The sequence below is a fragment of the Nyctereutes procyonoides genome, unplaced genomic scaffold (assembly GCF_905146905.1).
Source record: "Nyctereutes procyonoides isolate TBG_1078 unplaced genomic scaffold, NYPRO_anot_genome, whole genome shotgun sequence".
Lineage (NCBI taxonomy): Eukaryota > Metazoa > Chordata > Mammalia > Carnivora > Canidae > Nyctereutes > Nyctereutes procyonoides.
The window spans coordinates 33,118,980-33,145,552 of NW_026575140.1; the positions used below are offsets into that span (position 1 = coordinate 33,118,980).

Genomic DNA, 26,573 nt, shown 5'->3' on the forward strand with positions numbered 1-26,573 from the left:
TGGGAGGGGGTCCCCGCAGCCAGGCCCACATGGCTGAGCCGGCAGCAAGTAGATGTGTGATGCTCAGCAGAAGTGTGGGCTGTGCCGGGGGGTCAGCTGGGACCCCAGGGTGGAGGGTGAGCATGTGCATGACATACAGTTGGCCATCTGTGCTGTGTGGGTCACAGTGGACAGATGCCCAGTCATGTGGGCCCAGTGTGCAGGGCCTCAGGCAGTGGGGACTACCCAGCAGGTGGCCCCAGAGAAGGAGAGGCACCCTAGAGCAGAGCACAGCCTGCCCGACTCCCAAGTTAGCTCAACCTCAGAGGCCACGGTTTGTCAGTTTAAAAAATAGATGTTTCTCAGCCTCTGTGGAGGGGGGCGCACATGCCCACGCACCAGGCTGCCTGACCCTGGACCCTGGACCCCCTCCCTGTGTGGCCCTTTGGCCACTGGTGGAGTCTGCCTCCCTCTCTCTCTGCCCCCTAGTCGGGGTGCCTGGGATATCTCAGCCTCCCCTGGCTCCAAGGAGCCGCTCCCCAGTGGGCAGGTGGCTGTTGGGGCAAGGCCGCCACACAGGAGGCCATGGAGGAGGAGGCCAGGCCTTGCCAGCACAGCCCGGGAGGAATTTCCCCAGGTGGGCCAGGACGGAGCTTTCTCACCTGTCCTCGGGGAAGGGGATTTCCAGCCTCTACCTCTGCCCGCGGGAGGCTGCCCTCCCCGAGGAGGCCCTCTGCCTCACACTTTTTAAATTAACTGTTGAATGCTTAATTTCATCTCAAGATTATGATTTGGAAGGTAACAAAAGTGACACTGTGTAGCCTCCCCTGCCCCCAGGACACCCAGTGATATCGGAGAGAGTGCGAGTAAGAGAAGACGCGTGCACATGTGTGTGCACTTGTGTATGTGTATGTGTTCTTCCCCTTTTACACACCACAGTGGTCTTGCGCATGGCCTCCCCACCTGCCCTGGAACTGCCAGATCCGTGTCCGAGGATGCCAAGGGCTCCGTGGGACCATCCAGTGGGTCGTCCCAGTCTTTGCTGCCTTGTGGGTGCTGTAGAGACACCCTCAGCCCAGGGTGGGTTTAGAGTGGGGCAGGCTTGGCCACCAGAGGGGACACAGCCATCCTGCTGGCCCCGCCTGGCCAGGGAGCTAGGGGGGTGCAGATGGACCCCCTATCCTTACAGATACAGGTTCAGGCTTGCTCCCAGGCATATTTTGTCCCCAGGATGCAGGGCAGGAGCTGTCTGTTGGGCCATCCTGATGAGTACTATGGATGACTGTCTCTCAGTCCTGGGGGCTGGAATCTGAGATCAAGTGTGGGCAGGACTGCCTTCTCCTGGGGCCTCTGCTTGGTGGAGACGCTGCCTCCTTGTCCTCATGTGGCCTCCTTTGTGGGCTCTCCTGAAGTCTCCCAGAAGGATGAGCCCTATGGGATCAGGGCCCACCCTGCTGACCCCATCTGAACATCACCCCCACTCTAGAGGCACCATCTCCAAACAGCCACACTGGGGGTCAGGCCTTCAACATGTGACTCTGAGGACACAATTTAGTTCCTAACACCTGCTGTGCTCAGGCACCTCAGCAGCGCACATGCACCACTACACCCCTGCACAAGCTCCCACACGCAGGGGCTCACCATGTGGGCCTCCTGCCATTACAGCCCTTGACCACTGCCTCGGTCTGAGCTAGTTTCAGATGCTTGGGCCAGCAACCGTGCTCTGGAGTCTGGGACCAGTGAGCTGATGCCCAGTAGAGGGTCCACATGGTGAGGGGCCTGTCTCCTAACCCAGTGTGCTGCCTTGGTTTACCCGTGTGCTCTGTGCAGCCTTTTATGTGTGGGGAGGGGATGGCAGGAGCAGCCACCTGCTCCTCCCGAGGGGTCTGCCTGCCCTGTACATGGAGAATGAGGGCCCAGAAGAAGCGGGGTTGTGCAGGGGCCCTTAGTGGCTCGGTTGTGCTGGGCAGAGGGGTCCAGTGTGGAGGTGGGTGCAGACTAGAGATGGTGGCCCTGGCAGGGGCTGGGGGCTGCGAGTCCTCACTTGGGCCTGGTTCTGTGTGCTGGCTAGTGTGCTGTGCCTGCTGGCAGAGCCTGAGCTCAGTGGGTGTCGTCGGGGGGATGAGGGCCCTGGGGCCCAGGGCGGGACGGGAGCCCCTAGCCTGGGGGGGGGCTGCCCAGACAAGGTGCCTTCCTGCCACCAGCCCAGGCCAGGGGTCGCCAGCCCTTCCTGGGTCTCCTTCCTTCTGGTCCCCTCCTCCTCCCACCCTCCCCACCCCTCCTCCGCAGCCCTTATAGCCACATCCTGCAAGGAAAAACCCCAGACTCCTGTACCGCTGGCAGAGATGAGGATGTTCGTGGAGTCCCTGCGGCTCAGCGGTCCTCACTCAGCCCTCCTGCTCCTGGGGCTTGTGCTGGGTGCCGTAGCTCAGCACATCTGTATCGGGAACACCTACCCCAAAGACGGCAAGTGCTGCAAGGACTGCCCACCAGGTGAGTGGCCTGGCCACAGAATTGGAGAGCGGTGCCCATGGGGAGGATGGCATGGGGAACTGAGACATGGGGTTGGGGGTCATAGGGGTAGAGACACGGGGACAGAGGGCAGGGACACGCGACATGGGGGTGGGTGGAGACACAGGAACGGAGGATGGGGAGTGGGGGACGTGCTGATGGTGTCCTGGGACACAAGTGTCATGCACTAGTGGACTTGGGCTGATGGACTGGGTGACCTGCCATAGGGCTTGGGACAGTGGGCCAGCCGGAGGCTGAGGAGGAGGCTGCCAGGACCGGGGCCAGGGCCAGGGCCAGGGCCAGGGCCAGGGCCAGGGCCAGGCTAAGTCTGAGTCACATCTCGTGCAGGTTATGGAATGGAGAGCCGCTGCAGTGGCAACCAGGACACCAAATGTCATCAGTGTCCGTCTGGCTTCTACAATGAGGCTACAAATTACGAACCCTGCAAGCCCTGCACTCAGTGCAATCAGAGTGAGTGCCACCCAGCCCCAGCCCGGATCCCTGGCCCTCTGCCCTTGGGGAGGGGCAGGGGGCCCTGTCGCTCCGCCCAGCACTTACATGGGGCCCCCCAGCCATAGAAACAAGCCCCAAACCACAGCAGGGCCAGCTGCACCACAGAGGCCCGCTAGGAGTACCCCCTCCCACCAGGGGGGCTGACACCACTTGGGGTCAGGGAGGAGCACATGCCTGCCAGGTGGCCCTCCCCCACACCCCTCCACCCAGGGTCCTGCCATGGGCCTCAGAGGAGGCAGGAAGGGCGGCTGGAACAGCCACGAGGATGGGGAGGCATTCCAGGAGCCTGTGGCCAGAAGGAGTGTGGCATCCAGAGACTGGGGACGGGGCCACTGGTCTGGGGGCCCACCTACCACCCTGGGTGCCCCACCAACTGTTCCTGACACCCCCCAGGAAGTGGGAGTGAACCCAAGAGGAGATGCACACCCACACAGGACACCATCTGTAGCTGTAAGCCAGGCACAGAGCCCCGGGACGGCTACAAGCGTGGAGTCGGTGAGCCCCACGGGGTGGGCAGCATGTGCATGAGAGGTTGGGCTCTGTGGGCCTGCAGGGGGGACCTGGAGGGGCCAGGGGGCCTCGGGGGCCCGGAGCCATTAAGGAGGCCTGTCTCCCACATTACATGCTATCACTTCCACTGCATGCCACCCCCACTGCCCTGTCAGACCAAGGTCCTTCCCTAGCAAATAGGTTATGCCAAGAATGGGGTGGGGGGAGGCACCTGGGTTAGGGTCAGTGGGTGGACTGTGGGCAGGGAGGAGGGTCTGGCGGCCCTGGAGGGTGAGCGCCTAGCCTCATGTACCAGTCCCAGCAGCCATGGTGTCTGGGTCCCCGACGTGGCCATGGACGGGCTGAGATGGTCCTGCTGCCTTGTTGCAGACTGTGCCCCATGCCCACCCGGACACTTCTCCCCAGGGGATGACCAGGCCTGCAAGCCCTGGACCAAGTGAGTGACCTGCGGGCTGGCTGGTGGGGGTGCTACTGGTGCCTGTCCCCTCATGACCCCTGGCCCCACCCTGCTGTCTCCCTGCTTAGCCCTGCCAGCCCCCACCCACCAGCCTGGCAGCTGGGTTGGAGTGAGGAGGCTGTGAGACCCCCACTCATCCAGACCTAGGGCCTCCATGGGCAGAGGCAGGAAGAGAAGAGTCAGTGGTGGGTGGGTAGGAGGGGACGGGGTGGGGAACCCGTGGAAAGGGGGACTGGGTGTGGTTCCCTGGGTGGGAGTCTGATGCTGCCTCAGCTGATCCCGTGTGGGTCTCCCATCACTCCCCACCTGTTCAGTCCCCACCTGTCCTAGTTCTGGGCCTATCTGGTCAATCTGGGAGGAGTCGGTGGGGTGGGGGGTGGGCTCTAGCTTGACCCACACCCCTGCCTTCCTCAGCTGTACCTTGATGGGAAGGCGTACAATGCAGCCGGCCAGCAAGAGCTCGGATGCTGTCTGTGAGGACAGGAGCCTCCCCGCCACACTGCCATGGGAGACCCAGAGCCCCCTGACCCAGCCCCCTACCCCCCAGCCCACTACGGCCTGGCCCAGGACCTCGCAGGGGCCCTTCACACCCCCTACGGAGCCCCCCAGGGGTAAGAGGGGGTTGGCTTCACCCCAGCAGCAACCTCTGCTGACTCAAGAGGGAAGGGGGTGAGGAAGGGAGGGAAGTGTTGGGAATGGCCTCTGCCCCCTTGCCCTCCTCAAGAGGCCACCCTGGGGTGGACACCCTCCTCCAGGGGCCCCATCCAGCAGGCCCCGCCTCCCCACAGGCCCCCAGCTGGCTGCTGTCCTGGGCTTGGGCCTAGGCTTGCTGGCCCCCGTGGCAGCCGCACTGGCCTTGCTCCTGCACCACAGAGCCTGGCGGCTGCCCCCCGGTGAGTATACACCGTGACCCCCGCCCAGACTGCCTCCCAAAAGGCTGAGACATTAACCCACCTGCCACCTCCTGCTCTTTCCTCTTCCCCAGGTGGAAATAGCTTCCGGACCCCCATCCAAGAGGAGCATGCCGACGCCAACTCCACCCTGGCCAAGATCTAAGCAGCCAGTGCTCCCACCCCAGACTGGGGGCCCAGAGGGTCTGCTGGATGTTTAGGGGCATTGTGGGTGCCCCCAGGCACTGGCCAGCACATCCTGTCACCTGGGTGCCCTGTCACCCTGCCACCCCACCCTGCGCCGTTTTAGGTGCTCCTGGGCTGGCATCCAGGGCTCTGCTACGTATGCTGTGCATACTCCCTGCCCAGGGTGGTGCGCCCCCCAATAAATGACATGGGCAAATGTGGGTCTCTGACTGGGTGCCGGTGGGGAGGTGGCTGCACGCCCATGGTGGGAGAGCTGAGCTGTGCCCACTCTGGCAGAAGACGGATCTCCCACTGAGGCAGGGGTGTGGGGTAGGGGCTTACCCTTTCTCTGGGCATGTCCCGGCACCTGCGGTGTCCTGGGGGTGGCTAGACCACCCAGCCGCTTATTGGGTGGATCTAGGAACTGCTGCTCGGATACCCTGCACCTGGGTGAGCAGGCCCAGGGCACCAGGAAGCCCACTACTCTGGCTCTAGTGGGAGCAGGTAGGAGAGACCTGAGACCCCAGCCCCAAAGGGGACATTTGAGGGCAACCCTTCAGGTCTCTGTGTTCCCCCAGAGCACAGAGCTCAAGAGCCATTCCTTGTTTCTTGAGGCCTTTCAAACCTCAAGGCCTGCCAGACCTGCGAGTGTGTTGCAGATAGTAAGTGGCAAAAGTTGGGCATCACCACTTTGGGAAACTGAGCCTGTTTGGAGCACAGCAGCTTTCTGTGAGACATCAAGCAGGAAAATCCCGCTGCCCATGGCTTGTCTTCCACGACCATGGCGCCCCTCCTAATGGGTACCAGACCAGATTGTAGATGTCCTTTAAGGCAGAGGGGCTGCGGCCAGTGCTAAATGCTGGCCTTGACTCTGGCAGAGCCTCAGCCCTGGCCACCAGCCCTCCTTATCTTTGGGGCCATCTGTCTCCTCAAGGTCGCCCCAGAGGCCTGTCCAACTTGTCTTCAAACCTCTGACCCCTCTGGTCCCCGCCTGAACATGCGGAGAGAGGACAGAGCTGTTCCATACCCCACTGACACTGGCTTCCCACAGTACTCTGGTGTGGGACTCGGCGGTGAACAGAAGAGTGGAAGCCGTGCCCTCAACACAGGCAGCAAACCCGCACCCTTGATGTGGGGGCAGTGGTGCCCAGGACAGCACCTGGGCTGTGGGGAAGTGCAATGGGACCTGTGGAGGAGTCAGGGTGGGGGCAGGGGAGAGGTCAGGTCCTGGGGCCCGGGGTTTCCTGCCCATACCCTCCCCTGCCTGGCTGCGCCATCCCTGCCATAGGGTGGAAACATGGACAGAGTTGCCTTCTCTGTGCTTCTACACCAACCCTCAGCACACTGTCCAACCCCTCACCCCCTGCCCGGCTGCTGAAAACCCACAGACCCTCTCCACCTCAGCCCTGCCTGACCCCCAACCCCCACCTGATCCCCGTCCCCCGCCTGACCCCAGGCCTGGGTGTTGAGCTGTGATTTCACACAAGCCCCAGAAGCCCCCTCCGTGTCCCCACAGTCAGATCCCACCCCCTTCTGGTTACTGAAGGACCTTCTGTTAACGGAACAGAAGTGACTCCTGTAAGCTGGGACAAGTGATGATGCAAACATGCGGTGAGCCGCTCACAGAGGGCTGGAAAACACAGATAGAGATCATCTCTCCCGCGCTGCCCAGTTCTGCAGGCTCCACTCGTCCACGCAGCCTGTGGCTAGGGCTGGGGGGGCGGCTTCCGGAGAGGCTGGGACCAGAAAGCACACGCAGGCACTGACATTTCGCAGACGTCACTCCTGCCTTTTGAGGGGCCCTGCTCGTCAGCCACCATCTCTGTGGGCACGTAACCTGGGCCCTTTGATTTCTGTGTGGCTGTAGGTGGCAGCCACTGAAGAACCTTCCTCTCCTGCTCGCCCCCAGGCTCCCCAGGGAACATTTTCTGCACAGAGCTCCTCCTGCCCAGCCCACCTTCACCCCTCCACAAAAACAAACTACTTCCAGAAGTTTCTCTATCCCTGCTTCCAGAAGAGCCAGCTGGCACATGCACAGTCTGACAAGCATCATTTGTTGGGTATTGATCCCATTTTCCTGGGCCACGGTACACTGCCCGCTTACCAGAGTTGGGGTGACCCTGCACTGCCACAGACCTGTCCCCTTGGTCTTTGAACTGAGCAGTAGAAGAAGGTCCAGAACTATTGGTTCTGTGCTTAGAGCACCTTTACCAGCTGTCCCTCTTGTCCCAGCGCTTGGACACAGGTCCGTGTCTAGAAGCTGAAGGGAGATCTCAGGGCTCTACTGAGCCCACCCAAGAGCCCCCTCCTTCCCCTGTAGGACCCGGTTTGCCCCCTGCAGAGGAGTTGTGCATCCTGGGACTTGGAGAACTAAGTCCTGTCATTCCCCTCGGAGAAGGGACAGCTGCCCATGAGACCAGGTACAGACACAGGTCTCAGAGGGCATGAGCACACCTGCAGCCCCGGGGCATCACCACGGTCACGCTCCTAAGACCCTGGCTCCAGGGAGGCTTCCCGGAGAAGACAGGGATCCAGAGGCCCTCCGTGTCACATGAAGAAGCCAAAGCTCATGGTGAACTGTAGGCTGAATTCTCTGGTTGGAGAGCTCAGTCGGGGGCTGGCCCTCCCCACCCTCCAGGAGGAGCAGATCTGTTTGGAGAGGTCTGAGTGGGACCTGGCCCAGCAGTGAGAGCAGGGGCCTAAGCAAGCCACCTCTGGCCCAGAGCTTCCAGTTACTAGAGGTTCCATCAATGCCCAGACCTCTCCTAAGATCTGAGGAGGTCCTTGGGTTGGGAGATGTGATGGGGCCCCCCGGGGCTCTAAGCTGTGAGCAGTGCATCTGGACAGCTACAGAGGTGTGTGTGCTGGGGCTTCATGTGCACCTGGAGCCCAGTTAGACCTTGATGGCCAAGTGAGGGGCTTGTCTCAATCCCTGGAAAGTGGGGAGGCCTCTGGGTGTGGGGCTCTGTGCTGAGCCTCATCAGGTAGGGCCATGATGCCTGTTGATGGGGGCTAGCTGACTAGGGAGGTGGAGATCTTTAAAAGCCTGTGAGGCCCTCCTGAGGAAGCTAGGGGACCCAGCCAGGCACAGTGAGGGAGCAGTCCCTGCACTAGCTCCCCTGTGGGCACTTCCCACCTCAGCATGCTGACGCTTAGCATCTAGCTCCCACCATTTCTGCTGGTGTCTGTCCCTTCAGACCGGACAGATCCACAGGTTTGACTAGAACAGGTTTCTGATCCTCCCCCTTGGAGTGTTGCCCCAGACCTAGCTGGGGGGGGGGGCAGGCTGGGGAGGCAGGCTGCTCTGTGTCCCCCCTCCCACATACACATTCAGGGGCATATTTAAATTCTAGGTAGGAATTCCTGGACCAAAGTGCAAGGACACTTAGGAACCCCAAAGGTCACCCTCTTTCTGCTTGCTCGCTGCACATAAGTCTCCTGGAGGCCTCCCTCCCTCCGTGATGGTGCTCTGCAGCCTGCCAAGAGACCCCACCTCCCTGAGATACAGCCGGGCTCAGTTGACTTAAATCATTTTTTCAATTTTTAAAATTATTTAGAGCAGTTTTGGGTTCACACTAAAATTGCGCGGCAGCTGCAGATTTCCCTGGTGCTCCTGCCCCCATCGTCGGCTCCGACGCCCGGGGTCCTGGGGTGCCTGGCGTGTAACAGGGAGTCCTGCTGCTCAGACAAAGCGGTAAGGACCTGTTGCCAGCCCCTCTGGTCACGCAGAGCGGTGTCGCTACCCGCCCCCTGTGAGCCGCTAGCTGCGGGCCGGCGTGTTCCCTTTCTTTCACTCCGCACGGGGAGAGGCCCTCGTGGCGGGGCGGGGCGGGGCGGGGCGCGCCGGATGGGGCGTGGTGGGCCGGCCCCTCAAATCTCCCAGCTCGCTGGGCCGCGGGGGCCATGGGGGCGCGGCGCGCGGGGCTGTGGGGCGTCGTGCTGCTCTGCGCGCTGGGCCTGGGCCGCCCCGGGGCTCCGAGCTGCGGCCCAGGCCGCCTCCTGCGCGGAGCAGGGACAGATGCGCGCTGCTGTCGCCCGTGCGCCCCGGGTGAGGCGGGTAAGGGCCGGGGAACCGGGGAAGGGGTAAGGGGGCGGGCGCAGGGAGGACCTCTGAGGAGGGGCTGCGGTGTGAGAGCCCTCACCAAGGCGAGTGTTGGGTCCTCCGCGCAGGAAGGCTGTCCCAGCTCCAGCTGAGGGTAAAGGCCACCACTGTCTGCCCAGGTCAGGGTGGCAGCACACTCCCTGCCCCGGCCCTAGCTCTGTGGGAGAGAGCAAGTTTGGGGACAAATATTGCAAGGAAGACACCCCAGAGTGCCAGCCTGCCAGAGCCTGGGGGTAGAGAAGGGAGGCTCTGAGGGTCCCAAGTCTCAGTGAGGCTGGCAGAGGCAGGCAGCCTGCCCTGAGGGTCATGGCAGCTGGGGGCCATGCAAGAAGGAGAGGGAGTAGGTCCCTCAGGGGACCCCTTGTCCAGTAGAGATGTGTTCTGGTCACTCCCCCTAGGTGGGAGCAGCTTCAGAGGTTGAGGGACACAGCCAGGCCACATGGGTGGAGGAGCTGGATGCCAAGGAGGCAGACAGCTGGACCAAATGTGGGTCTGAGGGTGGGGAGACTGCCCTTCCCTTTATCATCCCATCCCCCCTGGAGGGCCCCTGGGAGAGCCCTGAGGAGGGAGGGGCTTGGCCCAGCTGCTGAGAGGGCTGGATTTTCTCTTGCTCAGCTGAGAAGGTTTGTCCTGAGCTGGACTGCACATGTGTCCAGCCAGGGTTCCACTGTGGAGACCCCCAGTGCAAGACCTGCAAGCACCACACTTGCCCCCCTGGCCAGGAGGTACGGCCTCATGGTAAGTCACTGGTAGCTGTGGCCTGAGCAGGACAGTGGGTTAGACCAGGGCCGAGCCAGAGCTCATGGGAGTGGGTGTGTATCGAGTGCCATGTGGGGGTGGAAGATACATTCATGTCCTCTGGGCAGGCAGGCACTGGCATCTCTGCTGTTTATTGCTTCAGCCTAAATATGAGTCCCAGCACCCATGCAGTTCTGGGAAGTCCTTCCCTGTCCTAGCCTGGCTTTCTCTCTCCAGAGTTAGGGTATTCTTCAGGGCTGGTTGTGGGGAGTAGTGGGGTGTCCAGGGCTGTCTAGCCCTTAGGCCCTGGCTCTGACCAGGCCCCCAGTCCTCCACGTACCTTAAGCATCTGCATGATGATCTGACAAAACTAGGCCTGCCCCCTGTTGCCCTGTCTGGTGGTCAAGTGTGTCCTAGAAGGAGCAGCTCAAATCCTCTTGGGGCTTATTTGGCTGATGGGAAGAGCATAGTGTCACTTGAGCAGTGTTGTGATGTTGGATAGGTCAGGATCTAGGGGCAGCTGGGGCACAAGCCTCACCTTGTCTCTCTGGGACCCTCACTGACCTCTTGCCCTCCGGGCTACTGGACCAAGCATGAGGCCTGGCCTGGGTCTTTGCCTGGTTTCCACCCCCACCCCCTCTGGGCTCCCTCACCCTCCAGCCTTCCAGGGGACAGGCCCCTCCACCTCCCTCTGGCCATGTGCCACACAGCTCTCCATCCCCAGATCCCCCAGGGACCTCCACTCAGCTCAGGGTCACAGCCCTGGGGTCTCCCCAAGTCTGCTTCCCCCTCAGATGCCTGCCTGGAATGGGGCATACATGATTTATGCCAGGTCTGGGTCTTGCAGGCATCAGAGACCTCGGTCTAGTGGATGAGGTGTGTTGGAGTCATTCTGCTGTGGACTCAGGCCCCAGATGGATCCCATCTCATCCGCCCCAACAAACCTTGGCTGTCTGTCTGTCTCTAGGGAATTTCAATTTTGGCTTTGAGTGTGTCGACTGTGCCGCAGGGACCTTCTCTGGAGGCCAAGAGGGTCGCTGTAAACCCTGGTCAGAGTGAGTCCTGGCAGGGCCTTCGGGTGGCCGGGCAGTTCCTGAGGGAGGGGCCTCTCTGATCCTTCCTGGCACGGTGACCCTTGCACAAGTCAGAGGACAGCAGCGTGCGGAGGGGTTGCTCCGGTGGCCATGGGCTGATGGAGGGCTCTGTGTCCATGTGTCCCAGCTGCTCCCAGTTTGGGTATCCTACCACGTTCCCTGGGAACAAGACACACAATGCTGTCTGCAGCCCAGGGCTGCCGCCCACCGAGCCGCATGATCCACTGACCATCGTGCTCCTCACCGTGGCCGCCTGCATCCTGGTCCTGAGTGGGACCCAGCTTGTCCTGCACATCTGGCAGCTGAGGGGGCATCGTAGGTGGCCGCCAGGTCAGTGGTCCCCAGGGGTGGGAGGGGTGGGTCCTTGGGCTGCCTGCTGACTGAAGGTGCTCTGCAGAGACCCAGCTGCTCCTGGAGGCACGGCCGCCAGCAGAGGACACCTGCAGCTGCCAGTTCCCTGAGGAAGAGCGGGGGGAGCAGCTGTCGCCAGACAAAGGCCAGCTAAGGGACCTGTGGGTGTGAGGCCTGGCTGTCCTCTGCTGCTGCAGACTCGGAGCTGTGCCCACCCAGGAAGCACCCTGGGTGGACCCTTGGGAGCCAGGGCTCTGTACCCTGCCATGGGGCCTCAGCTCTGGGCTTGGCCCTGCTCCCCTCGATGGCGGAAGTGGGTGGGGGGTGGTGACCGTGACCCGTCCCTCAGACCGTGCAGAAGAGGCAGCATCTGTGCCAGACCCCACAGGAGATACAGACACAGCCATGGCTGCCTCCCTCCCTTGCTGGCCCCCGGCTGTCTGGGGCCCCCGGCTCCCAGGACAGGAGGCTGTGCCCAGTGCTGGACCTGGCTGCCGGCAGCGCTCAATAAACACTTGTGTAGCGACCCAAGTGGATGTGTTCTGGGGTCGGGGGACAGGGAGACAAGGCCTCCCTGACTAGAAGCCCCTCTCCCCCCACCTCATCTGCTTCCAGCCTAGGCGGGGCTGGGGGTGGGGCATCTCTCAGGGCCATTCTCTTCCTGGGCACAAGCACTTAGCAGGGACCATGGGACTTGGAAGGCTTCTTGGAGGAAGGGCACCATGATGGATACTTGTCCTGTGTGCCTTTTCACGGCTCTTTGGAAACCCCTCCTCTGGCAATCTGCTCAGCACACTGGGACCATTAGATTCTGTGTCTGGTCTCTGGCCTGCTTCTGCTCCGGACTCTGGGTCCTAGGCTGCTCACACAGCCTACTGGCTCCTGCAGGGGGCCTGTCCTTGTGTCATTCACCCCCAAGTCCCAGACGAGGTCTATGCCCAACACGTCGTGGTCTGGAGGGTGACCTCCCAGTAGCCTGCCTTTGGCCCGCACCCTTTCTCCAAGTCTCACTGCTTGCCTCCCTCCACCACTTCCCCAGACCCTTGTCCCTTGGGGCATGTTCTAGGCTCCCACTCATGGGAACTGAGCAGTGTCTTCCCGCACCTGGAGACTTTGATAAAAAAAAATCCTTGACACAGCGGTCCCGGGTGTGGAAGGTAGGCCCCTGGAGGCTGGTCTCGGCAGCAGCACCCTGCGGGTGGCAGCACACCCAGCCACCTGCCCTGTCAGTGCTCCAACAACCCCCACGCCCCTCTCCTGCCTGTAGCTGCCCAGAAACGTCCCCTGACTCATTGTCCTGAAAGGCATCAAGGAGGTGGTGAAGAGCTCTGGAAGCATCGTGTCTAGGGCATCACCTGTGTCCCCACCCCACCTCAGCATGGCGCAGCCCGCTTCTACCCCTGAAGGGTGGGGTGTGGACAACTGCTTTATGATTTTACTCATACTGGAAGCCCTTATCCTCTCCATGCCTGCTGGATCCTGGGCTCATCCATGGCTGGATGTCAGGGGACAGTGGAAGACAGCACTGGCAAAGCCAGTGAAGTGCATTCTAGGAGAGCCCCCAGCAAACTTCTCTGGGACCTGCCAGCCACACCCCTGGCCACTCTTGGGTCTCCAGGCCAGGTTTCCTGCCCTGCCCACCCCTTACCCACCCTGCTTTGGGAAGCCAGCTCTCCTCTGGGCTTGCTCTTGTCACCTATGTCACTTGACAGTCTCACTCCCATGGATGGGGCACATGGGATGCTCACCGCTGCCTAGGACCTTCTATAGCGGCTGGCTCAGGCTGCCCCAGGGCAAAGGGTTCCCCAGCAATGGCTCAGCTGTCCTCAGTGGTGGTTGGGGAGAGGAGGCAGGTCATCTGCACTCACAGACCTTCCTGAGAAACGACTCTGGCCTGTACACACCCAAGTCCCAAGGGACCTCTCTGTCAGCTGACTCAGCATGGAAACTCCCCGGGTGGGGGGTGTCCCATGTGGGGTGGTAGCAGCCTGACGTCAGCATGGGGGCGGCACAGAGCAGGGTGGGAGATTCCAAGGCCCAGGTGGAGAATGGGGAGGAGGCTAGATTCAGGGGGGCTGGGCAGGAGGGGTCTGGCCCTGAGGATCTCAGGGTTTTGGGGAGGGCTGGATCGGTCCCCTTCTCTCTGTCCCTCCGCCACAGCACCTCACAGAGATGCCCCCATTCCCTCATCCCAGCTTGGGGCACAGGGGCTGTAGAGTCAGGAGGAGAACCCAGAGCATGGCTGTGCAGAGGTACCACTAGGGGTTTTAGATGGGAGAGGACTGACCAGACCCAAGGTCTAGGGGACAGAAGTGTGGGTGGGTGGGTGTTGGAGGGGGCAATGCCCGGGGCAGGGTGGGCCGAGGGGTGGACCTGGCATAAGGGGCTGTAGGGGCTCCTGTGCCCTCCTACTCAGCCCAGCTCCCCGGCATGGAGGCAGGTGCATGTCCAGCAGCAGAGCCTGACAGGCCGCCTGACCTCCTGGCTCACTGAGCCCTAACAGAGACCCCCCCCTGAGACCCTGCCCCGCCAGCTCTAGGCACCTGACTGCTTCCTCTGGAAACCCCCACTCCACGGAACAGCTCTCCAGCTGTTCTGGAAAACCGCAGCTCCTCCGCCCCGGCGGGGAGTCCACGGTGTCTAGTTAAACCTTAGATAAGGGCCCGAAGGCCGCCGTGGTTCTCAGAAGTGCTTCCTGCCACAGCCGCCCCCTGCTCCTCACCCCTCCACTTACTGGAAAAGGCCCCTGCCTCTTCCTTTACTGAGATCTGGACCCGGCCAGTGTGGGTCACCCTCGGCTGGACAGAGGGGTAGGGACCCATCTGAGATGGAACTGGACACTGGCCCCTCTCAGCCCCAGCCCTGCCACAGCTGCAGGGAGCTGTCCGGAGGCAGGTGGTGCCTGGCTGCCCCCAGGCACGTTGATAATTTAGGTTCATGATGCCAGGCCTGGCCATGCTGCGGCTTTGACAGGATGTGCAGCCATCACTCATGGCCACCGCCTGCACCTCGTGGTTTCCTGAACATTCAGGAGCAAACACTCTTCCTCCAGTGGGGCTGAAGTCTGAGGCTCCTGGAGGGGTTACCCCTGTGGCCCCTGTGGCTGTGCTGGGGGTGGAGATAGAGTCACCTCCACCCCCGCGTGTCTCTTGTTTCCAGGAAGCTTCTGGAGTTGAGATGCTTTCCAGAGATGCTGATTCGGGGCAGTGCTGCTCCAGACCCCTTTCTCAGACACACATTCCACAGGAGATGGGCTTCGGGGGGCGCAGGGGAAGGTCCTCTGAGTCCTTGGGGCTCCTTGGGACCTTTATCTGAATCAGACCTGTGGCTGCTAGAAGGTGCTCAGCAGACCCAGCACTGTGTCCACCAGAGGCTGAAGGAAGCCCCAGTGGGTGCCAAGGTGGGGCCTGTGCCGGGCAGTCCCCCGGATGGATGCAGCAATGATGGGGGTCCCTGGGTGGTGCCCTGGTGAGCGCAGAAGGCACTGCTTGAGTTCCCCACCTATCGTAGGACCCTAGGACTCAGCCTTGGAGGGGGAAAAGGGGAGAGGCAAGGAGGGAGTGTGGGTGAGGGGGGTGGGGGAGACAGCTTCCAGGAGCCTGTATTCACCTTGAATTGCAAACTCCAGCAGTGGTGCTGGCAGCCCTGTCTGAGGCACTAGGGAAGCTGTCCCTCCCATGCTGCTGGGGCAGGCTCCTCGAGCCCCTGAAGGCGTCCTGAGCCCTTCTTCTGTGTCTGCTGCCCATCTGTGTCATTTGAATCCTGGGATCCACCTCGTACCTCCAGGTGTTTGAAGGTACACGGCACCCCAAACTCCGTATCTGGCCTTTTTCTCCCTGGTAGTCCTTACAGTTCTGGCTGGAAAGGGCACTTCAGGGCCAAGTGTGAGCTGAGTGGGGCCCAGAGAGTGGGCATTTGGGGGGCAGGGGTGTAGCCATCACCTCTGGGTGTTTGAACAGCAGTGATTCTTTTTTTTTTTAAAGATTTTATTTATTCATGAGAGACACAGAGACGGAGAGAGGGAGAAAGAGGGAGAGAGGCAGGCTCAGAGACGTAGGCAGAGGGAGAAGCAGGCTCCATGCAGGGAGCCCGAACTGGGACTCGATCCTGGGTCTCCAGGATCACACCCTGGGCTGAAGGCGGTGCTAAACTGCTGAGCCACCTGGGCTGCCCAACAGCAGTGATTCTTGGGAAACTTCATTTATTGACACTTGGGCTCTCAGGGGGTGCCAGGGACCCCAGAGCAACAAATAGGCCTTTGGGGGAGCCCCAGGAGGAGGCTCAGTTAGGACAAGGCAAGCTGTTCTGCTAAGGTGCACTTCTCTTCACATTGCACCCACTTAGGGCCAGGGATTATGGAGGCAGCAGGAAAAGGAAGTGTGTCATGGAGGCCTCAGGCCACTCTGTGAGCTCTGCATGGCCAGGTGAACAGCCTCACTGTGGCAGGGAGGAGAGCTGGAACGCTCTGGGAAAGCGCCAATGGGCCACATCAAGAACTGCGAGATAATGTGGAGGGCAGAGGACCTGTAGGCAGGGGTTTGCAGGGTGGATGGGGTGTCCAGAAAGGGTAAAGTACAGAAGACTGGGTGTGTGGGGGGGGAGCATATCAGGAAATGTGTAGTAGTCTGGATGCTAGCAGGGCACATAGCCCTGACCCCAAAGGTGCGTGTATCTTACAAAGACCTGGGTGTACTCAGCTTGGCCCAGATAGCCACTGCACCCCCACCCCAAAGGAGGCTAGTTTTCTTCCTTCCCCAGCCTTTAGAGGGCAGAGCCAACAGACACAGCTGCACAGCAGGCAATGGATGAGCTTGGCCAGCGGTGAGGATTGATCACCAGATGTGCTGGGAGGGGATCTAGGGTCCCCAGGCACATGGTGACAAGTGCTTCTTGACTTTGGTTTGGGGACCCATATTCCAGGCCACAGCAGCAAGATCATGTGTGTGGGGGGGTGGGGGGTGGAGGAAATGGGGGGTGGGGTGGAGTGGGGGGTACAACAGGGGTGGGGTGGGCCGTTTGTGAATGATGGACAGGGGAGTCCCTGGCCCCAGGCCTGCTGCCTGGCCTGAGCAACCGCGCGGTGCACAGTGCCCTCTAGTGGTACTGTGACTTCTGCCTTCCGCCCCACCCCCACCCCCCCTTCTGGACAGCAGACCTCTGTTGACCCCAGGTCCCACCAGCACTCCGAGGCAGGACAGAGAATGGGTTCCAGCCGGTCAGAAGGAGGGCATTTGTGAGCTGGGGAAACCATTTGGAGAGGTGAGGGCAGGGGAAAGAAAGGGAGCAAATGAGGAGGAGTTCTGCAAGCTGGCCAGGAGGTGGGGTGGTGGCTGGGGGGCAGAGGTGGAGAAGGCATTATGACTGGCCCTGGACACAGTGATGGCAGGAGGCTTAGACGCGTCAGAGGCCCTGCATCTCCCTGTGGCCTTAGGGCTGGGCCCAGAGGGAATGGGGACACCTGAAGCCATGCAGGGACTGGCCAGGGTAGGGCCAGTGCTGGTTGAGCTCGTTCTTCAGGGCTGTGCTGCCATGGCCACGTCCCCTCACCCATGGCCTAGGTCCTCCAGGCCTCAGTGTCTGGCCTTTGGGAAAGTTAGGGGCAGTGACGGCAGTGGGGAGCAGAGCCCAAGTGCTATGCAGGCCTCTGAGAGGGGCGATGCCCTGAGGGGTGAGGGCAGCCCCAGGGGCAGCCTCTGTGGGTGTGAGCGAGTTCTCCCCTCCATGGGCATCCAGACCCTCTCCTGGGGATCACAGAGTCAGGCAGCAGGGATCGCGGGAGTTGTGGGGCTGCAGAAGGGTCCTGGTAAGTGAGGGACACGGGGTGGTCTGGAGGAGCCCTGGAACTGCTGACTCTCCCGGACAGAGGCAGCCCCATGAGGGCAGAGGCGGCGGCTGTGGGGAGCTCATCACCTCCAGCAGTCCCCTCCCCCGAGGACAGAGGGCAGGACGCTGGGTCCAGGGGAGCCCCCGCGGGAGCGCCTGGGGCCATCCATCGGCGCAGAGGCCCGTCTCTAACAAAGTAGCCTTTATAGGTCCCGAGGGGGCGCTGGTGGCCCGGCGCTAGGAGCCGCGGTGGCCCGCGCTCCTGCGCTCCTCGCGCTCCTCCTCCACCAGCCGCGCGCAGGGCTCAGGCTCCGGGTCCCCGCTCTGGGCGCCGTTCGGGCCCAGGCCGGGTGCCCGGGGCCTCTGCCCCGAGTGGGGCGGCCCGTGCGCGCCGCCGGGGCTCCGGGGCAGCGCGGGCCTGCGAGCGCCCGGCCTGTCGGCGGCGCGGGTCGGAGGTGGCGCCGAGCAGTCGGCCTCGCACGCGGCCCGGGGCGGCGGGGGCGGCGGGGGCCGGAGGGCGCTGCGGGAGCCCCCCAGGCGCGGCCACAGGTCCGTCTCACCGTTGTGCAGGAGCACGAAGCGGCGCTGTGAGAGCAGAGGCAGCATCTTCTGGTTGCGCAGGCTCTTCTGGAAGGTCTCCAATGCCAGGTCTGGGGGAGGGGGCGAGTGGGGGCATTGTTGGAGGGGACGGGGGAGGGGCGTCACAGTTCGGGGCTGGGGTGGAGGTTCTGCACGCAGAGGAGGTGAGGGAGCGGGTGGAGATCAGGTGCGGTAGGCACCAGGGTAGTGGGGAGGTCCAGCAGGGGTGCCTTTCTTCTGTGGGGCCCGAGGGCATTGGAGAGCTAAGCTTGTGGGCACCTGAATTTGGGGAGAGAGTGGGATGGCACATCCAAGGCTGGGCAAACTGCCTGCTGGAGGTTTGTAGGGGCTGCACAAGGGCCTCACCCAGGGTCTCCACGATCACGCCTGGAATCACCTCCTTCAGGACTTCACAGTTGGTGTGCAGAGCAGGGTTGGAGTTCATCTCCAGCAGCCACACCTGGCCCAACACTGGTTAGCATCCGTCCCCACACATCACCTGGCCAACAGGAGGCTGAGGCCCTGGCCCCCATACGGCCTAGTGATCCCAGGCAGTTCACTTCTTTTGTGTGGCCTCACTCCTATTTGCTCAGGGGGCTAAGGCTCCTGCTGGGCCTGCAGGATCTTGGGGGGGTGGTTGGGGGTGTGTGTCTGACTGCAGACTCCACCCCATGGGCTTGTCTGAGGGGTTTGGGTATGGACAGGTGGCCCCTGCCTCCTTACACCTGCCTACCAAAGCCCACTTGCCCCAGGAAACCTCAGCGGTACCTTGAAGTTCTCATCAATCAAGAAGTCACAGCCAATGAGGTCGAAGTAACCCAGCTTGCAGTGGAGCTTGGCCTTGACAGCCTGGAAGCAGTGGACCATGATCTGCTGCATCCGCTTCTGTGAGTGGAGCAGGGAGGGGGTGACTGGATGTCACCCCTTGATTATACCTCCCAGGCCTGAGCAGCCACAGCCACACCCCTCACTTGCGCTCCCACCTGTGCCCCCTCACCTGTGCTCCCACCTGTGCCCTCACCTCACCTGCATAGCTACACCTGCTCACACTTTCACACTGAGTTACAGGCTCACAGCTAGAAACTCATTCACTCTTGTTTTATCCCTGCAGCAAACATGTGGAGCTCCTCCCTCATGGCAGGTACTGGAGATATGAACGGAGAGAACTTTGAGCAGCTCACTTGTAGCAGGAGAGATAGAAAACAAATGTGATACATGAGTCACTGCATATCTTGTGCAGCATATCAAGCAATAAGTGCTGATGAAGAACATGAAGCGGGGTTAGGTGTTGGGAGGGTTCTGAGGTGGTTGTTGTAAAAAGGGCATGGGGTATTGGTCTCATTGAGGAAATAGTGATCGGACTGAAGACTGAATGGAAAGTCTGTGAGGTAGGGGATGGGGAATTTTGGGGAAGAGCAACAGCTGTAAGTGTGAGCATGCCCAAGGTATTGGGGAAACAGTGAGGCTGCTGGGGCTGGAGCAAGCTGGAGGGGCAGCAGGAAATGAGTCCAAAGTGGTGCCAGTCACATCATGGGGGCATGGGAACCACCTTCCTTTAAGGCTGATATCAGAGCTGCTGGGAGGTGGACCACGGGAGGGGCATAACTAATTCATGCCCTAATAGAGTCTACTGGCTGCTGTGCTGAGAGAAATGGAGGGGACATGAGGAAGATGCAATTATCTACCTACCTTAGGCAGGTAGAGCTAATGGGCTGGATTCTGAATATATTTTGAGGTAGAGCTAACCTGATTGGTTTATGAATGGGTTATGAGCCTCAGAGTTCTCCCTAAGTGTTTGGTCTGAGACTCTGGAAGGATGAAGTCCCCCATCAACTGAGAAGAGAAGGAGAACCATGGAGTCTGGGAGGCTTATGAGCTTGCAGATGGGGTGTTGATAGGCCCTGGGATATAAGGCTCAAGTTCAGGAGAGAGGTCAGGGCTAGATGTTTAATTGTGGAGCCAAGAGACTTTCATCACCAATGGGTGCAGATAAAGAGCAGAGCCCTAGGCCTCCAGAGAGCAGTAGCTGGGACATGGGGGGCCAGCACAGGGGGCCAAGAGGGAGTGGGCAAGGTCCTGGAAGCCATAGGGAAAGAATACCAGAGAATGAACAGTTGTGTCCAAATTGGCTGACAGATGGGACAAAGAGGCCTGGGAACTGACCTCTGGGTTTGGCAACATGGAGGTCACTTGTGACCTCAGTGAGTGTTTCAGTGGCACCCTAGGAAGAAGCCTCATTGGAGTGGGTCAAGGGCTCAGCAAAATGGCAGAGGAAGGACATCTGAAATAAATCACTCCATGAAAGTCACACACACACACACACACACACACACACACACACGAAGCTGCAAAAGTAATCAGAATCAACTGTTTCAGAACTCTGGAAATTAATCAAAGGCTTACAACAAACTGAGTAGTGCTTACAAAAGAAAAATCTTGGGGTGCCTGGGTGGCTCAGTTGGTTAAGTGTCTGCCTTTGGCTTGGCTTGTGATCCCAGGCTCCTGGGATCAAGTCCCACATTGGGCTCCCTGCTCAAAGGGGAGCCTGCTTTTCCGTCTTCCACTTGCCCTGCTTATGCTCTCTGTCAACTAAATAAAATCTTTAAAAAGAGAAAAATCTTGAATCTTGGTAAGAAGAGCAAGCTTTGTAGCATTTTAACTTGACATAATTTTATCCCCTACTTCCTAGCTCAGTGCTAGACTTGAAAAAAGTCTACATTCTCAGTACTGGAGATGACAGAATGTACTTGATTTGCAAAGAATTGTAGCTATTTGTTGTGTGCTTTCTGCTGGCCCCCAGAAGACCTCACTTGAAAATAACTAAAGAAGAATATGAGAATGATTTCTTATCAAATAGAGTATCAGTGAAGAGACGGAAATTATAAAAGGAAACTACAAAGAATTTCTGGATTTAAAAAATGGGCAGCCTGGGTGGCTCAGCAGTTGAGCGCCTGCCTTCGGCCCGGGGCGTGATCCTGGAGACCTGGGATTGAGTCCCACATCGGGCCCCCTGCATGGAGCCTGCTTCTCCCTTTGCCTCTCTCTGTCTCTCATGAACATATAAATAAAATCTTAAAAAAAAGAGAGAAGTATAGTAAATGAAAAATGGAATTCACTAGAGGAGCTTAATAGTAGATTTGAATTGTCTGAAGATAGGTCAATTGAGATTATCCAGTCTGAGGAACAGAAAAAAGGAATGAAGAAAAATAAACAAAGCTACAGAGACTTGTAAGACACCATCAAGCAGACCAACATAGATAATGGGAGTCCCAGAAGAAGAGAGTCACAGGCAGGAAGAATAGTTGAAGAAATAATGGTAGAAAACTTCCCAAATTTGATTTTAAAAAATTAGTCTATACACCCAAGAAGGTCAGTGAGCTCCAGTTAGGATAAACGCAGAGATCCACTATACCATAAACAAACTTTCAAAAGACAGACTATTGAAATCAGGAGAGAAGTGATAAGTCACAAGGGATCCTTGACAGGATACACAGCCAACTTCTCATCAGAAACCATGGATTCCAGAGGACATAGAATGACATATTCAGAGGCTGAAAGGAAAAGCTGTTATCCAGGGATTCTATATCTGGCAAAACTATTCTTCAGAAATGAAGCAGAAATCGAGACATCCCTAGATTTTAAAAACCAGAGGTTATCACTAGTAGAACTGCCTTAGGGTCCTTTCAAGCTGAAATGAAAGGACACTAGACGATAAATTGAATTCACATGAAAAAATAAAGAGCATAGTTAAATTTAAAAGCCATATATAAATGAATTTTTGGTAATTCTTTTTTTCTTTTATTTAAAAAACAACTCAATAAAGTAAAAATTATAAATCAATGTTGATGGCCACACAATGTATAGAGCTGTAATTTGTGACGGTAACAGATAAAGGAAGGGAAAGAACTATATAGGAACAAGGGTTTTTTTTTTAATACTATGGATATTAACGTGGTATTAATTGAAACTAAATTGATATAAATTAAGATTTTAATGGTAATCCTCAGGGCAACAACAAAGAATAATTAAATGTGAAACGATGGAAAGAGGTATATCATGCAAACAGTATCAAAAGAGAGCTGGAATGGCTTTACTAATATCAGAGAAAATAAAGAAAAGGACACTGTAAAATGATAGATCCAGAAGATGTAATAATTGTAAACATATGTGCATCTATCAACAGAGCCTCAACATACATGAAGCAAAAACAGAATTGAAGGACAAAACGGACAATTCAATAATAATAGTTGGAGACTTCAATACCCCACTTTCAGTGTTGAATAAAACGTTTAGACTGAAGATGAACAGGAAAGAGAAGACTCAAACAGCAGTGTAAACCAAGTAGACCTTAACAGACATCTACAGAACACTCCTTCCACAATAGCAGAATGCATATTCTTCTCAAGTGCACCTTGACTATTCTCCAGGACAGACAATATGTTGGGACATACAGCAAGTTTCAATGATTATGGAAGGGTGCATATCACACCAAGTATTTGCTCTGACCACAATGGAATGAACTTGAAAATCAACAAGAGAGGGCAGCCTGAGTGACTCAGCGGTTTAGCACTGCCTTCAGCCCAGGGCGCGATCCTGGAGACCCGGGATCGAATCCCACGGCGGGCTCCCGGTGCATGGAGCCTGCTTCCCCCTCTGCCTGTGTCTCTGCCTCTCTCTCTCTCTCTCTCTCTCTCTCTCTCTCTCTCTCTCTGTGTGTGTGTGTGACTATCATAAATAAATAAAAAAAATCAACGAGAAGGAGAATTGGAAAATTTACAACTCTGTGGAAATTAAACAGCACACTCTTTAGTAACAAATGAAATGAAAATAGAACATACAAAATCTCATGCAATCCGGTAAAATCAGTTCTTGGGAAATTTATGGCTGTAAACACATATAAAAAACAAGAGAGATCTCAAATCAATAACCTAGCTTTTAACCCTAATAAATTAGAAAAAGAAGAGAAAATCCAAAGCAAGCAGAAGGAAAGAAAATAATAAAGATTAGAGTGGCTACAAATGAAATAGAGAATAGAAAAACCACGGAGAAAATAGATGAAACCAAAAGCTGATTCATTGAAAAGATTGACAAAACAGACAAACTCTTAGCTAGATTGACCAAGAAAATGAAGACTCAAGAAATCAAGAAAGAAAGACCTTATGTGGAGATGAAAATAATTATAAAAATGATTATAATTGTTCACAGGATGCTATGAACAGTTGTATGCCAAGCAAATTAGATAACTGGAAAGAAATGGACAAAGTAACAAGATTGACCCAATAAGAAATAGAAAATCTGAATAACTTATATCAAGTAAAAGTTGAATTAGTCGTTCAAAAAACCTTCCCACAAAGAAAAGCCCAGGATAAGGTGGCTTCACTGGTGAATTCTTCCAAACATTGAAAGAATTAACAGTAACCTTTCACAAGCTTTCCAAAAAAACAGAAGAAACACACCTCAAACCAGACAAACATGCAAGAGAGTGCTATAGACCAATACTGCTTATGTGTATAGACCAAAAATACTCATTGAAGTACTAGCAAATTAAATCCAGTAGCATATTTAAAGGTTAATATATCACTTCTGAGTGTGATTTATGCCAGAAATGCAAGAATAATACAGGAAAATCAGTCAATGTAATACAACACATTCATAGAATGAATGAAGCAAGAGCTATCAAAACACTGTGTGCTGGCACACACAGCAATGGGATAGAATTGATAGAAATAAACCCAGACATACCTAATCAATTGATTTTCGTTAATGTGCCAAGGACAGTCTCTTTGACAAGTGGTGCAGGAAAGCTGGACATGCACACACAAAAGAATAAAGTTGAGTCCCCATATGCAAAAATTAACTCAAAATGAGGCAATGACCTAACTGTAAGAGCTAAAATGGTAATACTTTTAGAAGAAAACACAGATAACAAATCTCTATGACTTTGGATTTGGCAATGGATTTTTAGATATGAAATTGAAGGTATGAATAACAAAGAAAAAATAGATGAATTGGGTGTCTTCAAAATTGAAAACTTTTGTGGAAGAAAAAGGACATTATCAAAAAAGTGAAAAGATAACTCACAGAATGGGGAAAATGATGCAAATCACATTTTTGATAAGGGTCTAGTATCTGGAATCTGTAAAAAGCTCCTATAGACTAACAAAGAAAAATGGACAAATGATCTGAATAGACATTTTTCTAAAACAGACTTACAAATGGCCAATAAGCATGTGAGAAGATGCCCAAGATGATCATTAGGGAAATGTAAATCAAAACCCTCATGAGATACCACTTCACACCCAGTCGATGACTAAAAGGAAAGAAGGAAGGGAGGAAGGGAAGAAGGGAGGGAGGGAAAAAAAACAAGTGTTGGTGAGAATATGGAGAAATTGGACCCTTCTACATCACTGGTGGGAATGTGAAATATGGCAGCCCCTATGGAAAACAGTTGGCAGTTCCTCAAAATGTTAAACATAAGTTACCACATTACCTCACAGTAGCATTCCTAGCTATGTACCCAAGAGAACTGAAACTATGTTCATGCAAAAACTTGCACACGAATATTCACAGCAGCATTACTCATAATGGACAAAAAGTGGGAGCAACCTATGTCCATCATCAGGTGACAAATGTTTATACAAACAAATTGTACATCCCTATGATGAAATATTACTGAGTCACAAAAAGGAATGGAGTACTGACATATGCAGGAAAGGCCACATGTTGTATGATTCCATTATTATGAAATGTCCAGAATTGGGGGAGATGATGGGGAGTGTCTGATAATGGGTGTGGCCCTTTCTGACGATCCAGGTGGTGATCAAGGCACAACTTTGTGAATATACTAAAAATTCCTGAACTGCACACTTTAAAATGGTGAATTTCATGTTGTGTGTATTATCAAGAGTGGGGGGGGGAGGAGTGAGGGAAGGAAGAAGTGGGGAGGGCCGGTAACTGGAGACTCCTTCGAGAGGCCAGCTGCCATACTCAGAAGCTCACATGCAGACACACTTGACACACACTAGCACAGACACAACCCCCAGGACTGTCTGAGCACCTTGTGTCCAGTGGCCCTGCCGCCCCAGACCATAAGGGGTCTTGATCCTGAGCCCCCTCCCACAGGCTGGTGTTGGGGAGGAGCACACAAACCGTGAAGGTGGTGAAGACCCAGTCTCTGGGGAGCCCCTTGGTCTTCCTAAACTTGTCATTGATGTGGCGGTTGAGGCGGTCCATGCTCCACACTGTGTCCTCTTTGAGCAGCACGTACAGGGGGCTCTTCTTCTGCATAAACTGAGGGGAGTGCAGCACCTGGAGACCACCATCCCGGGATGCCCAGACCCTCCAGTGACCCTCTCAACCACCAAGTCTCCCACAGATCCTCCTGGAAGGCCCCATGTGGGGCCTTCTCATTAAGAACTTTCCATAGAAACCTCTGCCCACAGGGGTCTCTTTGCTGAGGTCCTCATGGAGACCCCTCCCAAATGCACTTCCCAGGCTCCACCTCTACCCAGGGCCCACCTGGCTCCACCCTTCCCCTCCATGACCACACCCCACAGTGACCTCTCAGGGCCTGGTCCTGCCCTAATTGTGCCCACTCCTTGTCCATCCCTGAACCCATCTCCCCAGAGAAGGCCTGGCGTCCAGCGGCCTCTCACCATCAAAGAGTGGGCCACTTCTGGGTCTGAGCTTCTGCCCATACCTGAACTTTCCTCTGTGTTCCAAGCAATGGTTGTGTCCCCAGGCTGCAGAGACGGCCCTCATCTATGGGCTACCCTTACCTGGTTGGTCAGGTGGCCACTGAGATCGCTGGAGTGGGGGTCATAAAGGCTGAGGGTGAGGCGGGCGTAGCCATGGCCAAAGAAGACCATGTAGGGCATGGCGCAGGCAATGAGCAGGTAGGAGCGCACATCAAACTTCTTCCCATCCAGTAGCAGTGGATTCTGGATGTACCTGGGGGGACGCATGGGGGCTGAGTACATGGCCAGCCTAGTCTGTATTCCCTTGCCCTCACCTGGGCCTAGACCACTTCCTCAGCACCAGTTGTCCCAGGTGTGATCTGTGGGCCCTTTCCTCTGAAGGGACATTTCTGAGCCTGAACAGCTCAGGGAATTGGGAAGGAAGGCCTGGCCCCTGAATCTCAGCCCACTGCACATGTCTGAGGTGCCCCAAGGTGCAGTTTTTACTAGATCCCCTGAGGGTGGGAGCAGACTGGGCCCCTGTGGGCAGGGAGGACTGCCTGGAAGAGGGAGCAAGGGAGGGGTGATCAGCTCTGGCTCCAGGCCTGACGGCTGGGGCTGGCTGGGCTGGGGTTGGGGGAGACTCTGGCCTTCCTGCAGGACAGAGGGACAGGGCCCAGGCTGGCCTCATGTCCAGGAACCTGTGTGTGTGTGTGTGTATAGCGGGGCGGGCATCTCCTGCAACCTGGACAAGATGTGACACCCTCACCTCTGCCAGCTATACAGGGGCCCAACTGACAGCCCCATTCCATGACCAAGGACTCCTCTATGGGCCCTGTGGTCCCCCCAGCCCTCCCAGGCACCAGAGGGGCACACGGTCAGCCCCAGCCTGAATGTCACCTTTGCACGACCCGTGCCTGAGGCGCCCTGAATGGCATCTTGCGGTAGATGGGGTCGTCCTCGATGCTCTGGGCCTTGACTTGCAGGGCAGCGACCTCCTCCTGGTTCCGGAGCAGAAAGATGCCTTTGCCCTGGTTGGAGGCAGTGGGCTTGCAGATCCATATCTGATTTTCTGTAGGAACAGCTGCATGAGCTCCAGGTTAGCCTTGGCCCACTCTGACCACGCCTGTCACGGCCCTGGCCACGCCCCGGGGTGACCACACC

The 26,573-nt window shown here is 56.9% G+C and overlaps 3 protein-coding genes across 5 annotated transcripts in view; 2 read left to right on the forward strand and 1 right to left on the reverse strand.

Moving 5' to 3' along the window:
* Positions 1–2,306: 2,306 nt before the first annotated feature.
* Positions 2,307–5,235, forward strand: TNFRSF4 (TNF receptor superfamily member 4). Its single transcript, XM_055306762.1, has 7 exons — positions 2,307–2,472; positions 2,839–2,961; positions 3,397–3,498; positions 3,883–3,949; positions 4,385–4,581; positions 4,759–4,863; positions 4,956–5,235. The coding sequence occupies exons 1-7, from the start codon at positions 2,325–2,327 to the stop codon at positions 5,024–5,026; spliced, it is 813 nt and encodes a 270-aa protein (XP_055162737.1). The 5' UTR covers positions 2,307–2,324; the 3' UTR covers positions 5,027–5,235.
* A 3,702-nt stretch (positions 5,236–8,937) lies between these two features.
* TNFRSF18 (TNF receptor superfamily member 18) lies at positions 8,938–11,857 on the forward strand. Its single transcript, XM_055306149.1, has 5 exons — positions 8,938–9,094; positions 9,764–9,886; positions 10,854–10,941; positions 11,108–11,310; positions 11,378–11,857. Exons 1-5 carry the CDS (start codon positions 8,950–8,952, stop codon positions 11,500–11,502), a joined length of 684 nt encoding a protein of 227 aa, XP_055162124.1. The 5' UTR covers positions 8,938–8,949; the 3' UTR covers positions 11,503–11,857.
* A 3,131-nt stretch (positions 11,858–14,988) lies between these two features.
* TTLL10 (tubulin tyrosine ligase like 10) overlaps positions 14,989–26,573 on the reverse strand; it is a 54,804-nt gene continuing 43,219 nt past the window's right edge. For all 3 annotated transcript variants that reach the window (XM_055306579.1, XM_055306581.1, XM_055306580.1), the window contains 6 exons: positions 26,310–26,481; positions 25,512–25,683; positions 24,883–25,023; positions 18,502–18,618; positions 18,100–18,193; positions 14,989–17,804 (listed from right to left, as the gene is read on the reverse strand). In XM_055306579.1, coding sequence (XP_055162554.1) covers positions 17,392–17,804; positions 18,100–18,193; positions 18,502–18,618; positions 24,883–25,023; positions 25,512–25,683; positions 26,310–26,481 — 1,109 coding nt within the window. In that variant the 3' untranslated portion in view covers positions 14,989–17,391. The remainder of the gene's footprint in view (positions 17,805–18,099; positions 18,194–18,501; positions 18,619–24,882; positions 25,024–25,511; positions 25,684–26,309; positions 26,482–26,573) is intronic.

Coding starts and splice junctions, on each gene's coding strand:
- TNFRSF4 (XM_055306762.1), top strand. CDS start 2,325: ATGAGGATGTTCGTGGAGTCCCTGCGGCTCAGCGGTCCTCACTCAGCC. Junction 3,499..3,882: donor CGGCTACAAGCGTGGAGTCG/GTGAGCCCCACG, acceptor GCCTTGTTGCAG/ACTGTGCCCCATGCCCACCC. Junction 4,582..4,758: donor CCCTACGGAGCCCCCCAGGG/GTAAGAGGGGGT, acceptor GCCTCCCCACAG/GCCCCCAGCTGGCTGCTGTC.
- TNFRSF18 (XM_055306149.1), top strand. CDS start 8,950: ATGGGGGCGCGGCGCGCGGGGCTGTGGGGCGTCGTGCTGCTCTGCGCG. Junction 9,095..9,763: donor CTGTCGCCCGTGCGCCCCGG/GTGAGGCGGGTA, acceptor TCTCTTGCTCAG/CTGAGAAGGTTTGTCCTGAG. Junction 9,887..10,853: donor CCAGGAGGTACGGCCTCATG/GTAAGTCACTGG, acceptor GTCTGTCTCTAG/GGAATTTCAATTTTGGCTTT.